We start from the raw sequence: 21272 nt of genomic DNA, 5'->3' as shown, positions 1-21272 counted from the left end.
CGCCATGTTTGACAGCGGGGGATGGTGTTCTTGGGGGTCATAGGCAGCATTCCTTCTCCTCCAAACACAGTGAGTTGAGTTCATGCCAAAGAGCTCCATTTTGGTCTCATCTGACCACAAGACTTTCACCCAGTTGTCCTCTGAATCATTCAGATGTTCATTGGCAAACTTCAGACGGGCATGTATATGTGCTTTCTTGAGCAGGGGGACCTTGCGGGCGCTGCAGGATTTCAGTCCTTCACGGCGTAGTGTGTTACCAATTGTTTTCTTGGTGACTATGGTCCCAGCTGCATTGAGATCATTGACAAGATCCTCCCGTGTAGTTATGGGCTGATTCCTCACCGTTCTCATGATCATTACAACTCCACGGGGTGAGATCTTGCATGGAGCCCCAGGCCAAGGGAGATTGACAGTTCTTTTGTGTTTCTTCCATTTGCGAATAATCGCACCAACTGTTGTTACCTTCTCACCAAGCTGCTTGGCGATGGTCTTGTAGCCCATTCCAGCCTTGTGTAGGTCTACAATCTTGTCCCTGACATCCTTGGAGAGCTCTTTGGTCTTGGCCATGGTGGAGAGTTTGGAATCTGATTGATTGATGCTTCTGTGGACAGGTGTCTTTTATACAGGTAACAAGCTGCGGTTAGGAGCACTCCCTTTAAGAGTGTGCTCCTAATCTCAGCTCGTTACCTGTATAAAAGACACCTGGGAGCCAGAAATCTTTCTGATTGAGAGGGGGTCAAATACTTATTTCCCTCATTAAAATGCAAATCAATTTATAACATTTTTGACATGCGTTTTTCTGGATTTTGTTGTTATTCTGTCTTTCACTGTTCAAATAAACCTACCATTAAAATTACAGACTGATCATTTCTTTGTCAGTGGGCAAACGTACAAAATCGGCAGGGGATCAAATCATTTTTTCCCTGACTGTAGAGCAGTCTGTTATGTCCTTACACCCTGTGGCTTCCACCCTCTCTCTAGGTCACAAGACTTCAAACCCAAGTCACCAATCTGAAGAACAGCAGTGAGAACCTGCAGAAGCGAGTGGAGGACCTGATGACAAAACTGAAAGAGGTTTGGTGTAAATTCAACTGATTATAAATGGGATTATTGATAAGGAACTATACTGTTATCGATACATCTATGTACTGTAGGCTAAAGACCATCATAGCAGCATGGAGGAGAAGTACCGCAATGAACAGAATGCCCACATCAAGCTCTCCAACTTGTACAAGGTAATTATCTGACTATTCTTCTAATGTACTATGTTGGAATATGTCTGAGCACTGTTTTTTAGTGTGCAGGGGTATGTTTTAGCACTGTTTTGCATTATGTACAATATTTAGTGTGAACATTTAGGCATATAAGGCATTCATAGCAGTGCAGTGGTAGCTTGCTAATGGTCCGTTCTTCTATGTGGTCTCTTTAGGGGTCAGCGTCAGACGCAGAGTCCAAGAACGAGGAGTTGAACAGGGCCGTGGAGGAGCTGCACAAGCTGGTGAAGGAGGCTGTTGATGGTGAGATACACAATGCGTGCACTCTATTGTTTCCAATTCGTAATGGTTGTTGTGTCAACCATAGATTTGTATCAGTCTAAATAATATCATATTTTGAAAAGACCCAAATGTTATAGGAAAAAGTAATACTTTGGTTTGGCTGAAATCTAATAGAAAAATTAATACAAATGTTTACATTTTTTTATAATTGTCATGGCTCTTCCTTCCAACAGCGAGACAAAACATGGAGAAGAAGCTGGCAGACATGGAGGGGTCAAAGAGCAAACAGGAGGCTGAGCTGAAGGAGAAGTTTAAGAAGATGGAGCTGGAGAACGCCAACTTGCGTGCCTCAGATAAGAAAAGAAGTATGGGACAGTACTGTATATCTGTATTGTCTGTAATTTTCCTTTAGCTACAATCTGAATCTATTGACCTTGGACTCCTCAGTCCTTTATTCACTTGAAATTGCTTATTTGAGATATTATCTCATACTGCAGGACAAGGTGTCTAACTATGGAATGAGAATTGTTTTTAAAAAAGTGTTGATTTCCTCAGGCATGCCAGTGCTCACAGAGGAAGAGTTGGACTCCATGTGTCCGACCGCAGCTGCTGTGGCCAAGATTGTCAAGCCTGGAATGAAGTTCATGGAGGTAAAATTTTGTGATGAAGTATTGAAATGAAATGAAGGGTCCAAAAGTCTCAAAGATACAGTGCCTTCAGAAAGAATTCATACCCCATTACTTATTACACATTTTGTGTTACAGCCTGAATTAAAAATTGATTAAATATATATTTTTTTCAAACCATCTACACACAATGCCCCATAATGACAGTGAAAACATGTTTTTAGAAATTTTAGCAAGTCTTTTGAAAATGAAATACAGAAATATCTTATTTACATAAGAATTCACACCCCTGAGTCAATACTTTGTAGAAGCACCGTTGGCGTCGATTACAGCTTTGTCGTCTTGGGTAAATCTGTATCAGCTTTGTACATCTGGATTTGGGGAGTTTCTCAAGCTCTGTTAAGTTAGATGGGGAGCGACGGTGAACAGCAGTCAAGTCTTTCCACAGATTTTCAATTGGATTCATGTCTAGGCTTTGGCTGGGCTACTCAAGGACTTTCACATTCTTGTTCTGAAGCCATGCCAGGGCTGTTTTGTATGAGTGCTTGGGGTCATTTACTGTTGGAACGTTACTCTTTCCCTCAGTCTTAAGGTGTCCGCATGCTTCCCAGCTGAAACGGGTAGGAAGAGTTTGCATATATTCTGAAGACATTTTGTGACGTTTTGGACTTCGATTACATTTTTTCTGGAGTCAAGCCGAAGTCTACGCCCCATTGTTGGTGATTGGCTAACTGTAGGGATTCTTCAATAGTCTTTGTTATTCAATGGTCAAAAAATATTGACGAGTGAGTAGCCCAGGCGATGTGTTGCTAAAACGTATATCTAATTAGTATAATAAAAACATCGCCATAAAAAATCTGTCAGTTTATGCAAGAGATGTTTTTTTGCATGGGATGCATCTCCATCCACCGCATCAGCCGACGTGGCACTTCCGCATCTGCAGTGAAAGGGGGCAGAGCTAGACCATAAGACATCCCGAAAAACCGGTCTTCTCACGAAATCGTCTGTAGCGTTCAAACGGTTTGGCCTTCAAAACTATTATGACCCCTCTATAGAAAGATGAGACTCTCACGAACACGTACATGACCACAGGCCTCACAATACTCGTCTGAAGGTCCCCCAGTACCAGTTGGGAAAATGAATGGAAGTATATATGGAGACTGTTTCGTGTCAAAAAAGAAGGGGTTAATGTAAAAAAAAAAAATGCATGTTTCCAGGTGTTTCTTATCTCCCAGATATAGGACAGACTAGAGGTCGACCAATTAATCGGAATGGCCGATTTTAATTAGGTCCGATTTCAAGTTTTCATAACAATCGGTAATCAGCATTTTTGGATACCGATTATGGCCAGTTACATTGCACTCCACGAGGAGACTGCGTGGCAGGCTGACTACCTGTTATGCGAGTGCATCATAGAGCCAAGGTAAGGTGCTAGCTAGCATTAAACTTAAAAAAAACAATCAATCTTAACATAATCAGTAGTTAACTATACATGGTTGATGATATTACTAGTTCATCTAGCTTTTCCTGCGTTGCATATAATCGATGCGGTGCCTGTTAATTTATCATTGAATCACAGCCTACTTCGCCAAACGGGTGATTTAACAAGCACCATTCGTGAAAAAAGCACTGTCGTTGCACCATTGTGTACCTAACCATAAACATCAATGCCTTTCTTAAAATCAATACACAAGTATATATTTTTAAACCTGCGTATTTAGTCAATTTTGCCTGCTAACATGAATTTCTTTTAACTAAAGAAATTGTCACTTCTTTTGCATTCTGTGCATGCAGAGTCAGGGTATATGCAGCCTTTTGGGCCGCCTGGCTCGTTGCGAACTGTGTGAAGACCATTTCTTCCTAACAAAGACCGTAATTAATTTGCCAGAATTGTACATAATTATGACATAACATAGAAGGTTTTGCAATGTAATATTTAGACTTAGGGATGCCCCCCATTAGATAAAATACAGTGGGGGAAAAAGTATTTGATCCCCTGCTGATTTTGTACGTTTGCCCACTGACAAAGAAAGGATCAGTCTATAATTTTAATGGTAGGTTTATTTGAACAGTGAGAGACAGAATAACAACAAAAATATCCAGAAAAAAAAACATTTAACATTTTTGACATGCGTTTTTCTGGATTTTTTTGTTGTTATTCTGTCTCTCATTGTTCAAATAAACCTACTATTAAAACTGTAGACTGATCATTTCTTTGTAAGTGGGCAAACGTACAAAATCAGCAGGGGATCAAATACTTTTTCCCCCCACTGTATATAAAAATAAAAATTGGCCGGTTTAATCGGTATCAGCTTTTTTGGTTTTCCAATAATCGGTATCGGCGTTGAAAAAGCATAATCGGTCAACCTCTAGGACAGACACTTCAGAACAAATTTCCTATAGATTTTTTTGGTGGGGGACTATCTGTTCCATGTAGTGAGTCTCCCCCCCCGGCTTAGACAGGGCTTAGACTCTTATTGGTTCAGCTACAATTAATGCATCCTCAGGATATACAGTTTTTACTTCCTTGAGAGCCGTTGCGTCGTCGGTGCGAGGGGGAATATATACAGTCGTGACGATTACCAAAGAGAATTTTCTTTAAGTTATGAGGTAGGCATTTGATAGTGAGGTATTCCAGATCAGGAGATTAAAGGACTTGAGTTCCTGTATGTTACCATAATCACACCATGAGTAGCTAGTCATGAAACGTACACCTCCACCCTTGATGCCGTAAAACAGAGTATGTTACAGTCCCTAATTCCTCTCAGGAAGGAGATCCTCACCCTCCGCTCATCTACTTTATTGACGGGGGGAGGGGGTTCAAACAAAGGATCAAATTCAGGAAAGTTGATATGCTGGTGAATGACTGCCAATCTAATATCCAAAAGTTATTTTCGGGGGGGTGGGGGGTACAACATTTAATGCACCCGATCTCAATTTGGAGTGTCATAGCAAAGGGGTGTGAATACTTATGTAAATTAGATTTCTGTATTTCATTTTCAATAAATTTGCAAACATTTCTAAAAAACATGTTTTCAGTTTGTCATTCTGGGGTTTTGTGTGTAATATAATCTGTTTTTGAATTCAATATCACAACAAAATGTGGAATAAGTCAAGGGGTATGAATACTTTCTGATGGCAAATGTTTAGTCATGACTTAACATCTTAAAAAAAACAATCCTGTTCTCTTAGCTTTACAACGCATTCGTGGACGTCCAGGACCAGTTGCTCGTGGAGAAGCAGGAGAACCGGCGTGTGACGCGCGTGCTGGACGAGATCGTGCAGGAGGTGGAGGAGAAGGCGCCCATCCTTAAGCGCCAGCGGGAGGAGTATGAGAGCATGCAGAGGTCCATGAACAGCCTCTGTGCCAAACTGGAACAGGCCAGGACGGTGAGTGGGAGAGATGGCAGGACTGGACGAGTGAGGATCGATATGTGGGGGAGGGGAAAAGAGAAATTGACAGAGGAAGAAGCTGGGTCGTGTTCATTAGGCACCAAACTGAAGAAAACGGACAGTAAAAAGGGAGGGACTACCTAGACTTAAAAGAAATGCTCATTTTAGTTTTTAAATGTTTTCCATTTCATGAACAAAACCCAGATACTTCACATAGAAGAGGGGAGAGAATACGATGTAGAAAAATATAGGCATATATCAGTGCTAATGTCTGAGTTGGTCAATCCAAGCCTCAATCTCGATCTCTTGTAATCTTCAGGAGATCCACAGCCTGCAGAAAGAGACAGATGAGGCCAAAAAGCACTGCTCCAACCTGGAGAAGGACAACCAGCACTCTGAGAGAGAGCTGGAGGACATGTCCCAGCAGGTATACCATGGTGTCATTTAGTGTCTACCATTTCCTTATTCATTTAACTGTTAACTTGACACTAACTACGTTCCAGTTGAACAACTTTTACTAAACCGTATTTCCACAATACATGGTGTCCATTGCACTCAGGTCAGGTCCATCAGTGAGACTCCTGTCCAGGTGTACTAATAACAGAGTAATAGCACCGTAATAACAGAAATATAGGGATACTTAAAACATGAATTTAACAATTTGGGGGCTATCAAAGTGTCTTGGTTTTCCTTGCCTTAACAAAATCAAGAGAAGCTCCTCCAGGAATAAGAATAGGAGCCACTGCCTATAAGTTGCTCTCATATAGATTTTACTCCTTTTCTTCGCCCCCTCTAGGTGCGCGTCCTGCTAGTGGAGCTGGAGGAGGCGCGTGGCAACCCGGTGGTCCGGGAGGAGACGATGAACCTGAGCAGCAGCTCTGAGATCATCAACCCGCGCCAGGTTTCCTTCCGCAGTGTGGAGGAGCTGCAGCGGCAAAACCAGAGCATGCTGGCACGTCTCCGGGAGCTGGAGGAGAAGATGGAGAGGGAGCAGACCGAGGCGAAGTCCGCACGGTAGGGAACGTTTATCAACCCCTTGACACTGTACTTCCTCACCCTTGAACATAATATCTCAGCCATACAGTCAATCAGATTTAATTTGCTTAATGCTTTTTACAAATGCGTTATTTCTGAAAACTAACTCTATTCCTCCTGTCTTGTGTATATGTAGTGTGACCCAGCTGGAACAGCAGCTAGAGAAGGTCCAGAAGGAGCAGGAGATTATAAAGGAGCAGAGGAACCAGCAAAAGCAGCTGGCTGACTCCAACGGCCGCCAGAGAGACATGTACCGCATCCTGCTGTCCCAGAGCACCGGCTTCAACCTCCCACCACAAGGTGAACTTCTCAGCAACCATATAACAACCTAACCCCAACCTACGTGCTGTAAACACTCATCAACTTAAACGTAACCTCAACCACCACAGTATAAACACCCCTCAACCTAACCCTAATCACGACAAAGCTATATGCATTGAGCCTACCTTCACACTCAACCAAATCAACACATGAACACGGGCATGTTTGTTTATTGGAGCTTTAGATCAATTCATTGATCTTTGTTATGCTGACAGGATTATATATGTTCTTATTCCCAGGTCCTACACAGGAGGCAGCCCCCCAGACGTACACCCCCAGCCGGCCCTCCTTCCCCCCTCCCACCAGGTCCACCCCCATGAGGGCTTCAGCCGCTGAGTCTGCCCAGACCACCCAGGCCAAGGCTGCTCTCAAACAGGTCAGATGCATACCAGGAAGACGGGAGAGGCAGTCAGACAACATCCAAGTTGACACTTTTAATTGTTTCTTTTTGGAATCAAAGGAAATTGAATAATATCTCATCTATGTTATGAGTTTGTTTACTTACCTCGCGTTGGTCAGCGTGTGAAACTGGGCACAGTGTGTAGTTTGACTAGGCTACTGTTATTGCCTGGGGTTATGCAAAATGACTTGTAGATCACTGTCAATGCAGTGACATGCAGTTCGGCACTGAAAGAGAGGACTCATCAGTTGTTACAAAATATTCTGTGTTTTGATATAATAACCATCATAACGAGGTAAACTTGGAGTCACGTGATATAATTTTTACTACCACTAAGAGTTTATCGGCAGATTAAATAAGTTATCGTGAACTCCTGATGGATAGTGGTGAGCTTGACGCAAATTTACAATAAATAATGAGAGTATTATTTGAATGCTGGTGACATATGATAATCAATGGTTGACTGCCAATTATCAAATATAAATGATATTCCTCTTATCCATATCTCATCATATAACGTACCCTGTCCACTATCAGTGAACTGTTTAGAGAGCATGTGCCAAAACCAGATTGAGCAAGTTTGCGATTTATTGCCATAGTTTGTGACAACAATCCGTAGAGTTGAAAATGCGATGGAAACCCATTTAACTTACACTCAGTGGTCATAAGGGAGCGATCGCACACACCCACTCAGTGGTCATAAGGGAGCGATCGCACACACCCACTCAGTGATCATAAGGGAGCGATCGCACACACCCACTCAGTGATCATAAGGGAGCGATCGCACACACCCACTCAGTGGTCATAAGGGAGCGATCGCACACACCCACTCAGTGATCATAAGGGAGCGATCGCACACACCCACTCAGTGATCATAAGGGAGCGATCGCACACACCCACTCAGTGGTCATAAGGGAGCGATCGCACACACCCACTCAGTGATCATAAGGGAGCGATCGCACACACCCACTCAGTGGTCATAAGGGAGCGATCGCACACACCCACTCAGTGGTCATAAGGGAGCGATCGCACACACCCACTCAGTGATCATAAGGGAGCGATCGCACACACCCACTCAGTGATCATAAGGGAGCGATCGCACACACCCACTCAGTGGTCATAAGGGAGCGATCGCACACACCCACTCAGTGATCATAAGGGAGCGATCGCACACACCCACTCAGTGGTCATAAGGGAGCGATCGCACACACCCACTCAGTGGTCAGTTTATTTGGTATTAAACTTTTTATGATGGACTAAACAAAATATTTTTTAACTCGACCCCTTCCAGTTGAACGACTCCTTCACCACATACAAGAATGAGAAGGCGGTGAACGACAGGATGCTGAACGAGCAGAACGAGAAGCTACAGGAGCAGCTGTCTGCGGTCCGCTCCCAGAAGGCCAAGCTCTCCACACAGCTGGAGTTCGCCTTCAAGAGGTAAGTTAGCCAGCTGCTTAGTTGTTGTTTAAGTTATACTAAATCCAATGACAATACTGATGTTTATGTCCAGCATTGCTTTTTCATTCTTCACCTGACTTATTTTAGAAAATTCGGAGAAAATTGATTTCTGTTGCATTTTTTATTTTGGCTATTGATCATTTTCCGCTTCCTTTTTTGAATGCTCTGAACAAACACATCTCATGTGTATTTTTGGGGGCAGAAGTGTCCATCTGCTGAAGTAAATCAAACCATGTTTGGTCTGTCAGGTACGAGATGCTGCAGGAGAATGTAAACGGCTACAGGCGGGAGATCGCTGCTCTGCACGATAAGAGCCAGAAGATGGCCGCCATGGCTCAGAAACACGAGCAGATCATCCACACCATGACCCAGGACCTCCGGGCAGCCAATGAGAAGCTGGCCATGGCAGAGGTTAGGAGGTTAAGGTTGGCCCAGGTGGGGCTAGTTAAGTTGCGATGGGGTTTGTATGTTTATTCATTTTTCCTCTCCCCTCTCTCTCCATTTCTTCTTTCTCCTTTCTTTTCTTTCTTTCCCCCCACCATCAGGTGCGTGGTGAGAACCTGAAGAAAGAGAGAGACATGCTGAAGTCAGCAGAGTCCAGACTGAGCCAGGAGAAGGAAGCCATGATGGCTGAGCAGCGCAACCAGAACCTCCTGCTCACCAACCTCAAGTCCATCCAGGTACACACACTGCTCTTACATATGTTAACCAGTTACACAAACACATTGCACACTTACTGAGGCCTATCCTGACAGACTCCTCACAGTGGGCCTCTAGTAATTGAAAATGCCTCAAAGGACAAATCTGTGGTTTGGCTTTACCCTCATGGCTACTTTCATTAGCCCTGTGGGATATCACTGCAAATGCAGCTTTGCCGTAGAGTCCAGTCACACTACTCTAGTGTAGAAAAGATCTATGCACACTTCCTGTATTTTTTTTTTTTTATGACGATCACCTCCCTGGCTTACTCTTGTCCCCTAGCTGACGATGGAGCGTACAGAGACCGAGACCAGGCAGCGTCTGAACAGCCAGATAGAGAGACTGGAGAGAGAGCTCACCCAGTTTAAGAAGAAACTGGCTGAGGAGGTGGAGCAGAGGCACACGCTGGGCCGTAACCAAGACGTTCGTATACACTCAATCTTTTTCTTACCTCACTTCCTTTCCTCTTTCTTACTGATTTGCTCTCTGACACGGGTTGTCTTTTTTTTCTGTCTCCTTTATCTCCTCTGTCACTTTTTCATCCCTTCTTTCTTCCCCCAACCCTTTCGTTCTGTCCTTCTCTCTTTAATTGCCCTTCTCGTAGGGTATGAGTTGAATATCCGTGACCATGAGAATATTAGACCTTCTGTGGCTTTTACCATAACCTTCCGCATGCTTCTGTTCAGCTCGCGTACTCCCTTAAAATAATGAGAAAAAAGCGGCAATGGTACTGTTTGTGTATCTTTAAACGCCGTAGCCAGTGTACACTTCCTCAATAGTCAGAATTAATCTAAGATGACTCAAGAAATCTGTCATTCATTTTGACGTTTTTGCCAAGATTTTAGTCGAGCAATTTTACATCAAACTAAGAAGTTTGGCACAAAAAGTGAAGAAATTTGCATGAAAATGATTTGTTTCTCGTTGAATGACAACAAGCACTTCATTGAAGAATCCCTACTGTTGACCAATAACTGACAAAGGGGCGTAGACTTCGTCTTGCCTTCAGACATTTTTGTGTGTGTGTGTGTGTGTGTGTGTGTGTGTGTGTGTGTGTTCACGGACAGCCCAAAAAAACCTTGCCGAAGACCAAAACAAAGAAAAACGTCACGTTGTCATAATATATGCACAAACTGTTTCGGCTGGGAGCATGCGGACACTTTTAGGCCCCCTCTCCTTCCTCCACCAGTTTTTATTTTAATATACTCCCTCAGGCTCAACTGCTGGAGGCCAAGAAGCAGCTGGAGGCCCAGTGTGCCCTGCACCAGAAGACCAAGGAGCTGTTGAAGAATGCTGAGCAGCAGGCTAACCTTCTGAAACAACAGCTCAGCCATGCTGAGAGCCAGAACCAGGGTTCAGGTCTGGGCCAGGGTCAGAGCCTGGGCCAGACCAACCCCCGGGCACCCATCAGAGCACCGTTAAGAGGTAGGCTTCCGTCCAAAGTGGCAAATACAGATGTCCTCTGGGAATTTGACAGGAGACATTGCAATGTATTGTGTAAAAGCATTGGAAATGGTGGCATTGGACCAGAACTGTTGGCATTTTCAGTCACTATCTGTTTGTGCTTTGTTTGTAGCTCCTTCTCAGACCCTAGCTCAGTCTCAGGCCCAGTCCCAGGCTACCCAGGAGGCCCAGGCCAAGCTCCAGGCAGAACTAGAGGAGGTGCGCGGGCGTCTGCAGCAGACCGAGAAGCAGATCAGCGATCTGCAGGAGCGCCTGCAGAACGCGAGCACTAACGTGGAGCAGTACCGCACCGTGGTGCTCAGCCTGGAGGAGTCCCTCAGCAAAGAGAAACAGGTTATGTGTTGAGAATTAGCACAAGAAAAGCGTACAAGTACTTATTATCCTACAATGACCCTTTGACTTATCAATCTTCCATCCTTGTAGTAATCGGCGCTACCAGTGGAGTTCAAACTCACTTTGAACACCAATTTGATGCCTAACATCCTCTCTCTCTACCTCTCAGGCTCGTTCTCCTGTGGAGACTCGTCTAAAGGAGGCCCAGGAGTTCCAGCGTGGGCTGGAGAAGAAGCTGGTGGAGGCTGAGAAGGAGAAACAGGAGCTCCGTGAGGAGAAGAGGAAGGCCGTGGACATTGTGGAGAAACAGGTAATATGGCAACTGTACCAAATACTTTCTCAAAACATCAGAAGCTACAGCTGTAGCTAAATGTTGCAATGTATTGACCCCTCTTAATGTTGGATGCCTGGAGCTGACATGTTAGTCGGGGGCCCAACAAGGCTCTCCTCTGTCATCCTCCACTCATGCCCACTCCTTTTTCCCCAGGTGAATGAGCTGAAGAGGACCATGAAAAACTTGCAGTCAGAGCTGCAGGAGGCAGAGGAGAGGAAGGCTGCAGCTGTCACCCAGGAACAGAAGGCCATGCAGGACAGCCTGCAGCAGGTAGACCTCCAGCTAATGTCAGGCTACATGTTCTCAGTCGATAATTAAGGGCAAACTGCCCTGGATGTTGCTTACTTCAGATCCTTTCAGCTTCACCTCTAATTATAAATGAGGTGAAACGCTAGAAAGACTATTGGTATGACAGTGTCTAGGCATGGGTTTGTCAAACTTGACTCTCTTTCTCCTTGCACAGGGCAAGCTGGCAGCGGAGGCCCAGAACAAGTACGAGCGGGAGCTGATGCTGCATGCGGCTGATGTGGAGGCGCTACAGGCGGTCAAGAAACAAGGCCTGCAGGGGAACCAGAGCAGGAAGCAGCTGGAGGACAAGGCCAAACAGATCACCACCCAGCTACAGGAGGCTCGCACCAACTGGAACCAGCTGGAGAAGAAACTCAAGGTTGGTCGGGAGGTGGGGGGAGATGTGGTGTGAACGTTGTTGAAAGAGTAATGCAGATCTTTTTAACAGACAATGTGCTAAAGAACTATTCGATTTGGCCAGGATGTAGCAGGTTACTGAAACTGAATACTGAAATGTCAAGTTTCACGGTTCCATCAGTTGCTTGCTGGTGATGAGTTGGACACATCGTTCTTCACACCCTGGCTACCCTCTTCCCCCAGGAGGACCTGTCCAAGCAGCAGAAGCGGGCAGACGAGCTGCAGAAGCAGAATGGCCTGCTGCACCAGCAGATGGAGAGCCTGGGAGCCAAAATGGCCGCCACAGTACAGCAGCAGCAACAAGCTAGTAGGGAGAGCAGCCTCAACCTGTCCTTCAGCGAAGAGGGCAAGTCCCAGGAACAAATCCTGGAGATCCTCAGGTAGTAGATGGGGATGTGACTTTTCTTAATGTGCCAATTCCTTTATAGATACTTGATGCCTGTATTGCTGACCTGTGTTATACATGGATATTTTACATCTGAATCTGCGGTCACCTGAATTTCCTGATTGTAAAACTGAAAGATCACACTGATACATTTTTACACTACGGAATGGTTTCCCAGACCAGATTAAGCTAGTTCTAGACAAAAAAAAAGCACCATTCTACCTTAAAAATGGGCTTATTCTGTGTCTGGAAAACCAAGCCTATATTAGAGCTGTTCCTAACCAGTACTTTAGCGAGCAAGCAGTTTAAGCCTGCTCTGACCTTTCCCTCCTGCAGGTTTGTGCGTCGTGAGAAGGAGATTGCAGAGACACAGTTTGAGGTGGCTGAGGTTGAGACACTGCGCTACAAACAACAGGTTGAACACCAGGACCGAGAGCTGAAGGAACTACAAGAGAGCCTCAACGCTGAAAGAGAGAAAGTACAGGTAGAACTAGAAAGTTCTTAACCTTTCAGGGCATCCTTTCCTCTGTTATAGCCTGCTAAGGGTTCATATTTTAATTTCAACCAACTCCGCTGTCTGCCCCCCAGCTGACAGCGAAGACCATGGCCCAGCACGATGAGAAAATGAAGAGGATGGAGAACTTAAACGTGCTGGTGGAGACCAACAAGATGCTTAAGGAGGAGCGGGAGAGGCTGGATCAGGAGCTGCACCAGACCCAGGCTAAAGTAAGGACTACTTTACACTATTGAGTGATGTGAAAACACGCACAGAATCACAGAATCCAGACATTAAAATGGAATTCAACAATATTATAACATGTATTGAACTTATTAGGAAATCAACTAAATGTTTTGAATTTATAGAAAAATGCTATAATTTGTAGCTTTCTGAAACACACGAATGCCCATGTTTGTGTGCGGTGCGCGCGTTTGTACACATTTTGTGTAGCCGTTAGTGATGATGCTAATGATGACTGTAAACTCATAGATGGAAAAGCATTCCTTAACCTCCAATGAAATGTTAACTACAAAGTAGCCTATGCCTACCTGGCAGAATATCTGATAATTTCCATCAATCCAGTGGCCAATTTGTTTGTTAACTCTGCAATCACATAAGTGCTACAGAAACACTGCATACCATACAATGGTCTCTTGGTGGGTGATTTGGAGAACAAAAACCAGAAGACGAAAAGACTGAAACCTAGAATAAACAAAACGGAATCAAGCAAAAACATGAATGGATTTTATTGGGCCCTATGAGTGTTAAAAGCATCACTAATAATTGGTACTAGCTACATGATTTCTTTCTAAAAAGGTTTGTCAGCTGCAGTAATACTCTCAAATGTTTAGTAGGTATCCTAATGTTGATTTCTGAGCCAGTCTGTTGCCTTTTGGACACACATCACCTGTATGATGAGACTGAATCTGACATTTTTTATAGTTCTTCAGAACTCTGTTGCTTTGATGCTATTCACGGAGAACCCTTGTCTCTATACACATACTGACAGAGTGCTCTTTTTCTCATGTGAATTGAGTGTTTACCATTACCATCTTTCTCTTCCAGGTGCGTAAGCTGGAGGCGGACATCACTCCCCTGCAGGACTCCAACTCTGAGCTGAGTGAGAAGAATGGCATGCTGCAGGCTGAGAAGAAACTGTTGGAAGAGGACAGCAAACGCTGGAAGGCCCGCACACAGGTTAGAGGTCAACTTCAATGTTTGTGTGAGAGAGATGATGTACAGTATGTGTGTGTGTGCAGTTTGTTCATAAATTCACTTTTTCTATCTACTCCGATTTCAGAGCACTCTCGTCTGAGTGTACCAGAGCGCAGAATAACTGATGAATTTTCGAACGCACAACACCTGTTGAATATGGCCTGTGTCATTAAACGTCTGCAAATAAGTGTAATTCAATTGTTGCAAGCAGAACAGTTGCAGTCACCAACAATATGGATAACATGAAAACATCCTAACCAGCTCTGCTAGGGAGAGTTAAATGGTCAGTGAGCTGTTCTCTCATTTGTTTCTTGAAGTAGCTAGCCAATGTTAGCTTGGGTGCTTGACTCCAGTTGTGAGGTCAGAATGCTCAGATCAACCCTACTCTTCGGCCAGGTCATCCAGTGTGCGCTCTGAATGTTCAGAGAATTTACGAACGGACAATCTGACAACGCTCTGAATTTGTATGCACACTTTGAGCACACTCTGGCACTCCAGAGTGAATTTAAGAACACTTAAATTCTTAAAGAACACAGAGTGAATTTAAGAACACTGTGTGTGTGTGTGTGTGTGTGTGTCCCTCAGCAACTGGTGAGCCAACAGAAGGACACAGACCAGGAGGAGAACAAGAAGCTCCACTCTGAGAGAGAGGCCCACCTCAAACGCATCCAGCAGCTCTCTGAGGAGACTGGGAGACTGAAGGCTGAGGTGGCCAGGTCAGTACGCACACCTCACTCTAAATAGACTCATCACAATTTACGTACAATTCTTAATATTTGTTGATATAAAAAGCAAGACAATAAATAACCTACACTTGTCAAAATTACTATAACTTGTTATGGATGGTGGCAGTATTGAGTCGCTTGGATGACTGACATGCCCAGAGTAAACTGCCTCCTACTCACTCCCAGAAACTAAGATATGCATATTATTAGTAGATTTGGATAGAAAACACTCTGAAGTTTCTAAAACTGTTTGAATGATGTCTGTGAGTATAACAGAACTCATATGGCAGGCAAAAACCTGAGAAAAAATCCAACCAGGAAGTGATTTGTAGTTCTAGCTAATCCCTGTTCAAACTACAGTGTCTGTGGGGTCATTTTGCACTTCCTAAGTCTTCCATTGGCTGTCAAGAGCCTTTAGAAACTTGTTTCATGTGTCTCCTGTTACTGGGCAGAGAATAGAAGCTCAGTCTATCAGTGGACTGTCTGGGACCAGTGAGTTGTTTACGGCGCAGGCACGTTTGGTGCGCCGCTCCTTCTTTTTCTTCTGTAATGAATACGCTATTGTCCGGTTGGAATAATTATCAACGTTTTATGTTAAAAAGACCCTAAGGATGATTGTAAAACGGTAATGGAACTATTTGACTTTTTGTCTCTTATTTTACGCTCACGCGTTATGCCTTTGGATAGTGATCTGAACGCACAAACAAAACGGAGGTATTTGGACATAAATATGGAGTATTTCAAACAAAAATAACATTTATTGTGGAAGTAGGAGTCCTGGTAGTGCATTCCGACCAAGATCAGCAAAGGTAAGGGAATATTTAGTTGACTCCAGAACTTTGCTGGTATCTATATAGCTTGCTTTGATGGTTGAGCTCTGTACTCAGAATATTGACAAATGTGCTTTTGCCGAAAAGCTATTTTAAAATCTGACACAGCGGTTGCATTAAGGAGTAGTATATCTATAATTCTTTCAATAACTGTTGTAAATTTTTATCAACGTTTATGATGAGTATTTTTGTAAATTGATGTGCTCATTCACCGGAAGTTTTGGTGGCAATACAATGTAAAATGGGGTTTATGGATATAAATATGAACTTTATCGAACAAAACATACACGTATTTTGGAACATTGAGTCCTGGAAGTGTCATCTGATGAAGATCATCAAAGGTTAGTAATTCATTTTAGCTGATTTCTGGTTTTTGTGACGCCTCTCCTTGCTTGGAAAATGGCTGTGTGGTTTTTCTTGTTTAGGTGCTGTCCTAACATCTGTTTTGCTTTCGCCGTAAAGCCTTTTTGAAATCGGACACTGTGGTTAGATTTAAGGAGAATCTTGTCTTTAAAATGGTGTATAATACTTGTATGTTTGAGAAATTTTAATTATGAGATTTTTGTTGTTTTGAATTTTCCGCCGTGCACTTTCACTGGCTGTCGTCATATCAATCCCGCTAACGGTATTCAAGCCATAACAGGATAACTACCAATTTGCTATCCTATATTATTTCATCTTATCTTACTACTACTACAACACATAAGACATGGGATATCAGAGAAGCCCATCTCTGCAACACCCCCCCCCAAATGACTTCCTGTTTTTTAACTCTTTGTCAGAAAATAACCACTGGTCACCTGAGCTCACACGCTGCTTGTAGAACTCCCTCCTCACTCTCCTGTAAAACTCCACCTCGCGCCTCATCACCTTGTGCTTGTGGACAGACGTTGTTTCTCCTGCTCAGGCAGGTTGTGGTAGTGGAAGCTGGCCATGTTTAGGGACTTCCAGTACCACTCACAATGCAAGATCTCTGAGAAACCTGGGAGGACCTGACAGTCACACACAACCACTTCCTAAATTAATTCTAACGTGATGTTGAGGAATATACAAAAAAAGCAATTAACCAAATCCTGTTAAGAAAATACACAATTTTATTCTTACCATTGATGACAGGAAGATATTGATGATATGGCTGTGCCATCCAAGGTCCTGACTGGTTTAATGGCTAGGTGTAGAAGCTAATTGTTGAAAAATAGATCATGTTAAATAGCAGAAACAATTCACACGTCTGGGCCCAGATTCACAAACCCTTAAATGTCTTAACTGCCATTTTCTTCCCCTTAACTGTAGACTTATGAAGAAAGTTAAGCAAAGTTGCTATTCCTCAAGGTTACTGGAAATGGTCTTGCTCTATTTCTTATGTTTCTCTTTAAGCAAAAAGTTAAGAAGAAATTTGATACTTAAAAATAAAGTTATTGGATTTGTTCTTAATTCCAAGATGGCTAAATCGTTGTCAAACTGGGCAATGAGCGAATCAGCTCATGAAAGCAATTAAACAATTTTAATTAATTCACAAACTTAATCTAAAAGTTTCAGTATTGATGGTTTTAAACCCAAGAACATGTTTTAGAAAAGTAATCTCAGTATGAAATATGCTACCTAAATTGGTTGCCTTACAACACATTTTAAGATTAATAAGAAGATATTTGAGAAGTTCGTAAATCATAAATTCTTAAGATGGTTCGTAAGTGTAATTCCGCAACAATATCTTAGGAACTGTTTTTTTTTTTTTTTATGTTTTTGCATAAGAAGTGTTTTGTGAATCTGGGCCCTGGTCTTGGTTGTTGCCACCAACTCAACATGGATGCCAATCAACCAAACATTCTAACATTTTTAATTGTGATATCATTTTAAAATGTAAGTGTATTCTTTTGAATAGAATCTCCATGGCAAATAAATATTTGTTATTTATTTAACCAGGTAGGCAAGTTGAGAACAAGTTCTCATTTACAACTGCGACCTGGCCAAGATAAAGCCAAGCAGTTCAACACATATAACAACACAGAGTTACACATGGAGTAAAACAAACATACAGTCAATAATACAGTAGAAAAATAAGTCTATATACAATATGAGCAAATGAGGTGAGATAAGGGAGGTAAAGGCAATAAATAGGCCATGGTGGCAAAGTAAATACAATATAGCAATTAAAACACTGGAATGGTAGATTTGACAGTAGATGAGTGTGCAAAGTAGAAATATAATGGATTTCAAATTAACACTTGCTCCCCCTCAACCAAACATTCTAACTTTAAATATTCCACCAACTTTGCATTGTATGATTCAGAATTGCCGTGACAAGAGTGGAATTTATGGATGTACTCTGTGTGGATCATATAAATTAAGTTTAGCATTGAAACCACTCAGTGGCAGAGTTAAATCAACAAATCTATCCCATTTAGCAGATGCTTTTATCCAGTCATGCGTGCATTACATTTTCATATGGGAATCGAAGCCACACTCCTGGCATTGCAAGAGCAGTGATCTACTAACTGAGCCACATAACAGTTGAAATTCACTTTAACACAGAAATGTACCAATCACCCAGGGGTGTAATCATTTGTCCAAACATTTTTGCAACTAAACAAGTTTCTATTGGACAAATTCAGGTATGTCCCTCCCAGTTTCGTTCCATTCACTTCTGTTTAAGAAACGTTTTGCAACAGAATCAGCGTAATGAATACACCCCTGATATGTTGTGACATGCAATTTGCCGCTCACTCTGATTTTATGCATCGTTGTAGAATTATAAAACACACACGTGCACACCAGGGTTGGGGACAATTCATTGTTTCCAATTCAGAAACTGAATCCAAATGTAATAGTACAGTAGGCTCAAATATAAACTGTCCAAGAGATTATTGTCCAAAATATTTTCTAGGTTATTTTCTAATCCACATTTCTCTACACTTGACTCTGTACATACTCCTGTCCTCCATTAGGACCCATGCGTCGGTGACCACAGCCCAGAGCCAGGTGCAGAACCTGAAGGAGACTCTGGGCAAGGTGACCACCGAGAGGGATGTGAAGCACCTGGACATCCAGGAGAAGTGCAAGACCATCACGCAGGTCAAGAAAATCGGACGACGCTACAAGACGCAGTATGAGGAGCTCAAAGTGCAGCACGACAAGGTGTGTGTGTGTGTGTGTGTGTGTACATTTGCTGATCATGCATGTTTAAAGTTGTTTTAAGCTGTACCTGCACATGTTTGCACCCACAGCTACAATGACCGGGGCCAGTCAGAACTTTACTGACTGGTAATTCTGTTCCATTCCAACACTCTGCTCCTGTTCCCTTTGGTAGCTGGTGGCAGAGGCAGCAGCCAAGCCAGCCCAGGAGGCCGTGCAGCAGGCTGTGCAGCAGGCCGTGCAGCAGGCCCAGCAGCAGGCTCAACAGGCCCAGCAGGCCTCTGCCCAAGAGATCCAGAGCCTGAAGGACTCCCTCAGCCAGGCTGAGACCAAGGTCAAAGACCTGGAGGGACAACTGATAAACGTACAGGAGGTAGGTATACTGGAGCCAGGGTTGTAGATGCTGAGCTTAAGTAGACTTAGAAAAGCAGTTTTGTGCAGATGGGTGTTGGCACCTTTTCAATATCATAAACCATGTTTCCATCCAACCATTTAATGCGGTTGAATTACCTGACGCATAAAGAAAAGTCCTGACAGGGTTTATGGAAAAAGGAAATGTCGGTGTAATTTCATAAATGTCAAAAGACAATTTGTTCGTTCGACATGGTGGGATCTTTTTGTCTGTATAAAGAGTTATGCGCAAAATGGCGGTGGAAACGCCTTTATGCGCAAATATTGACATAACCATCATATCGATGTAAACTTGGAGCAAATGATATTGGCCTACCACCACAATGTGGAAAACATAAAAAGTTTATAGGCGGATGAAATAAGTTATGAACTTCAGCTGGTGGTTAAGTGCACAGTGATCAGGCACATTTCCAATAGGCTAAATATTGAGGGTAGGCTGTTATTTGAACGCTGGTGACATGATGATCGGTACTTGGCTGCCAATTATCAATTGAGATTGTCTTGCTCTTATCCATATCTCATCATATGAGATGTGATATGTCCACTATCAGTAAAGTCTTGTCCTAGAGAGCATGAGGTGAAACCAGACTGCGTCTGAGCTATTTATCACTACAGTTTTTGTGACAAAACCAAAGACCGAAAAATAAATGATGTACACAGCCTTTTATCCCCAACAGGTCAGTTTGATGGAAACTCACCACTGGTGGGAAAATCTGGTGTTTTTATGCAGGTTTTTTTTAAATATTCGCCTGAAAATCTGTCACCATTTGGATGGAAACCTAGCTATTGACTAGAAATTAATCTTTGATTGTATTTGAATTTCCATAAATAAATAAATTCAGAGAAAGGGCATGATTGCTTGGACAGAGAATACGTTGCCTTCTTTCTTGTCCACCCATGATCCTGTTCCCTGGTTCTGGAGGACCAGTCTATTCCCTTTCCTGTACTTCCTTCACCATGCAGCTTTACAAAACACCGTTGACCCCCAAACCCCTCTAATGATAGCAGGAGACACATTTCCATCTCGTATGGATTAATAAAGTATTGTTCTCATCACCCTGTCAGACGGTGAATGAGCGCAACACAGAGATGGGGCGTCTGAGACAGGAGCTGACCCGCCTCCAGGAACAGTCTACCCAGGCCCAGGGGACACAGAGTGAAGTGACCCGGCTGAAACAGGAGCTGACCCGCCTCCAGGAACAGTCTGCACAGGGGAATCAGGGTGAAGTGACCCGGCTGAAACAGGAGCTGACCCGCCTCCAGGAACAGTCTACCCAGGCCCAGGTGACCCAGGGTGAAGTGACCCGGCTGAAACAGGAGCTGACCCGCCTCCAGGAACAGTCTACCCAGGCCCAGGGGACCCAGAGTGAAGTGACCCGGCTGAAACAGGAGCTGACCCGCCTCCAGGAACAGTCTACCCAGGCCCAGGGGACCCAGGGTGAAGTGACCCGGCTGAAACAGGAGCTGACCCGCCTCCAGGAACAGTCTACCCAGGCCCAGGGGACCCAGAGTGAAGTGACCCGGCTGAAACAGGAGCTGACCCGCCTCCAGGAACAGTCTACCCAGGCCCAGGGGACCCAGGGTGAAGTGACCCGGCTGAAACAGGAGCTGACCCGCCTCCAGGAACAGTCTACCCAGGCCCAGGGGACCCAGGGTGAAGTGACCCGGCTGAAACAGGAGCTGCAGGAGAAGACTGCTCAGGAGGAGTCGCTACGGCAACAGATGGCCGACAAGGAGGAGAAGACCAAGAAGGTCTTCATGGGCGCCAAGCAGAAGATCAACCAACTCAACAGTAAGTCACATAGCTAGCT

General features: G+C 43.7%; 1 protein-coding gene across 2 annotated transcripts in view; it reads left to right on the top strand.

Moving 5' to 3' along the window:
* The window catches only part of LOC115169907 (nucleoprotein TPR), a 29526-nt gene that overhangs the window by 2975 nt on the left and 5279 nt on the right, over positions 1–21272 (top strand). For both annotated transcript variants that reach the window (XM_029726021.1, XM_029726020.1), the window contains exons 7-33: positions 982–1074; positions 1155–1235; positions 1430–1517; positions 1730–1861; positions 2052–2146; positions 5315–5512; positions 5835–5942; positions 6312–6529; positions 6687–6850; positions 7111–7247; positions 8563–8711; positions 8981–9143; positions 9278–9412; positions 9714–9854; positions 10643–10853; positions 11005–11225; positions 11395–11535; positions 11713–11829; positions 12023–12226; positions 12448–12644; positions 12986–13133; positions 13238–13375; positions 14214–14345; positions 14949–15079; positions 18864–19053; positions 19226–19423; positions 20527–21253. In XM_029726021.1, coding sequence (XP_029581881.1) covers positions 982–1074; positions 1155–1235; positions 1430–1517; positions 1730–1861; positions 2052–2146; positions 5315–5512; positions 5835–5942; positions 6312–6529; positions 6687–6850; positions 7111–7247; positions 8563–8711; positions 8981–9143; positions 9278–9412; positions 9714–9854; positions 10643–10853; positions 11005–11225; positions 11395–11535; positions 11713–11829; positions 12023–12226; positions 12448–12644; positions 12986–13133; positions 13238–13375; positions 14214–14345; positions 14949–15079; positions 18864–19053; positions 19226–19423; positions 20527–21253 — 4657 coding nt within the window. The remainder of the gene's footprint in view (positions 1–981; positions 1075–1154; positions 1236–1429; positions 1518–1729; positions 1862–2051; positions 2147–5314; positions 5513–5834; positions 5943–6311; positions 6530–6686; positions 6851–7110; positions 7248–8562; positions 8712–8980; positions 9144–9277; positions 9413–9713; positions 9855–10642; positions 10854–11004; positions 11226–11394; positions 11536–11712; positions 11830–12022; positions 12227–12447; positions 12645–12985; positions 13134–13237; positions 13376–14213; positions 14346–14948; positions 15080–18863; positions 19054–19225; positions 19424–20526; positions 21254–21272) is intronic.

This window comes from Salmo trutta, chromosome 31 (genome assembly GCF_901001165.1).
Source record: "Salmo trutta chromosome 31, fSalTru1.1, whole genome shotgun sequence".
Lineage (NCBI taxonomy): Eukaryota > Metazoa > Chordata > Actinopteri > Salmoniformes > Salmonidae > Salmo > Salmo trutta.
This window is presented reverse-complemented; position numbering and strand designations above follow the sequence as displayed.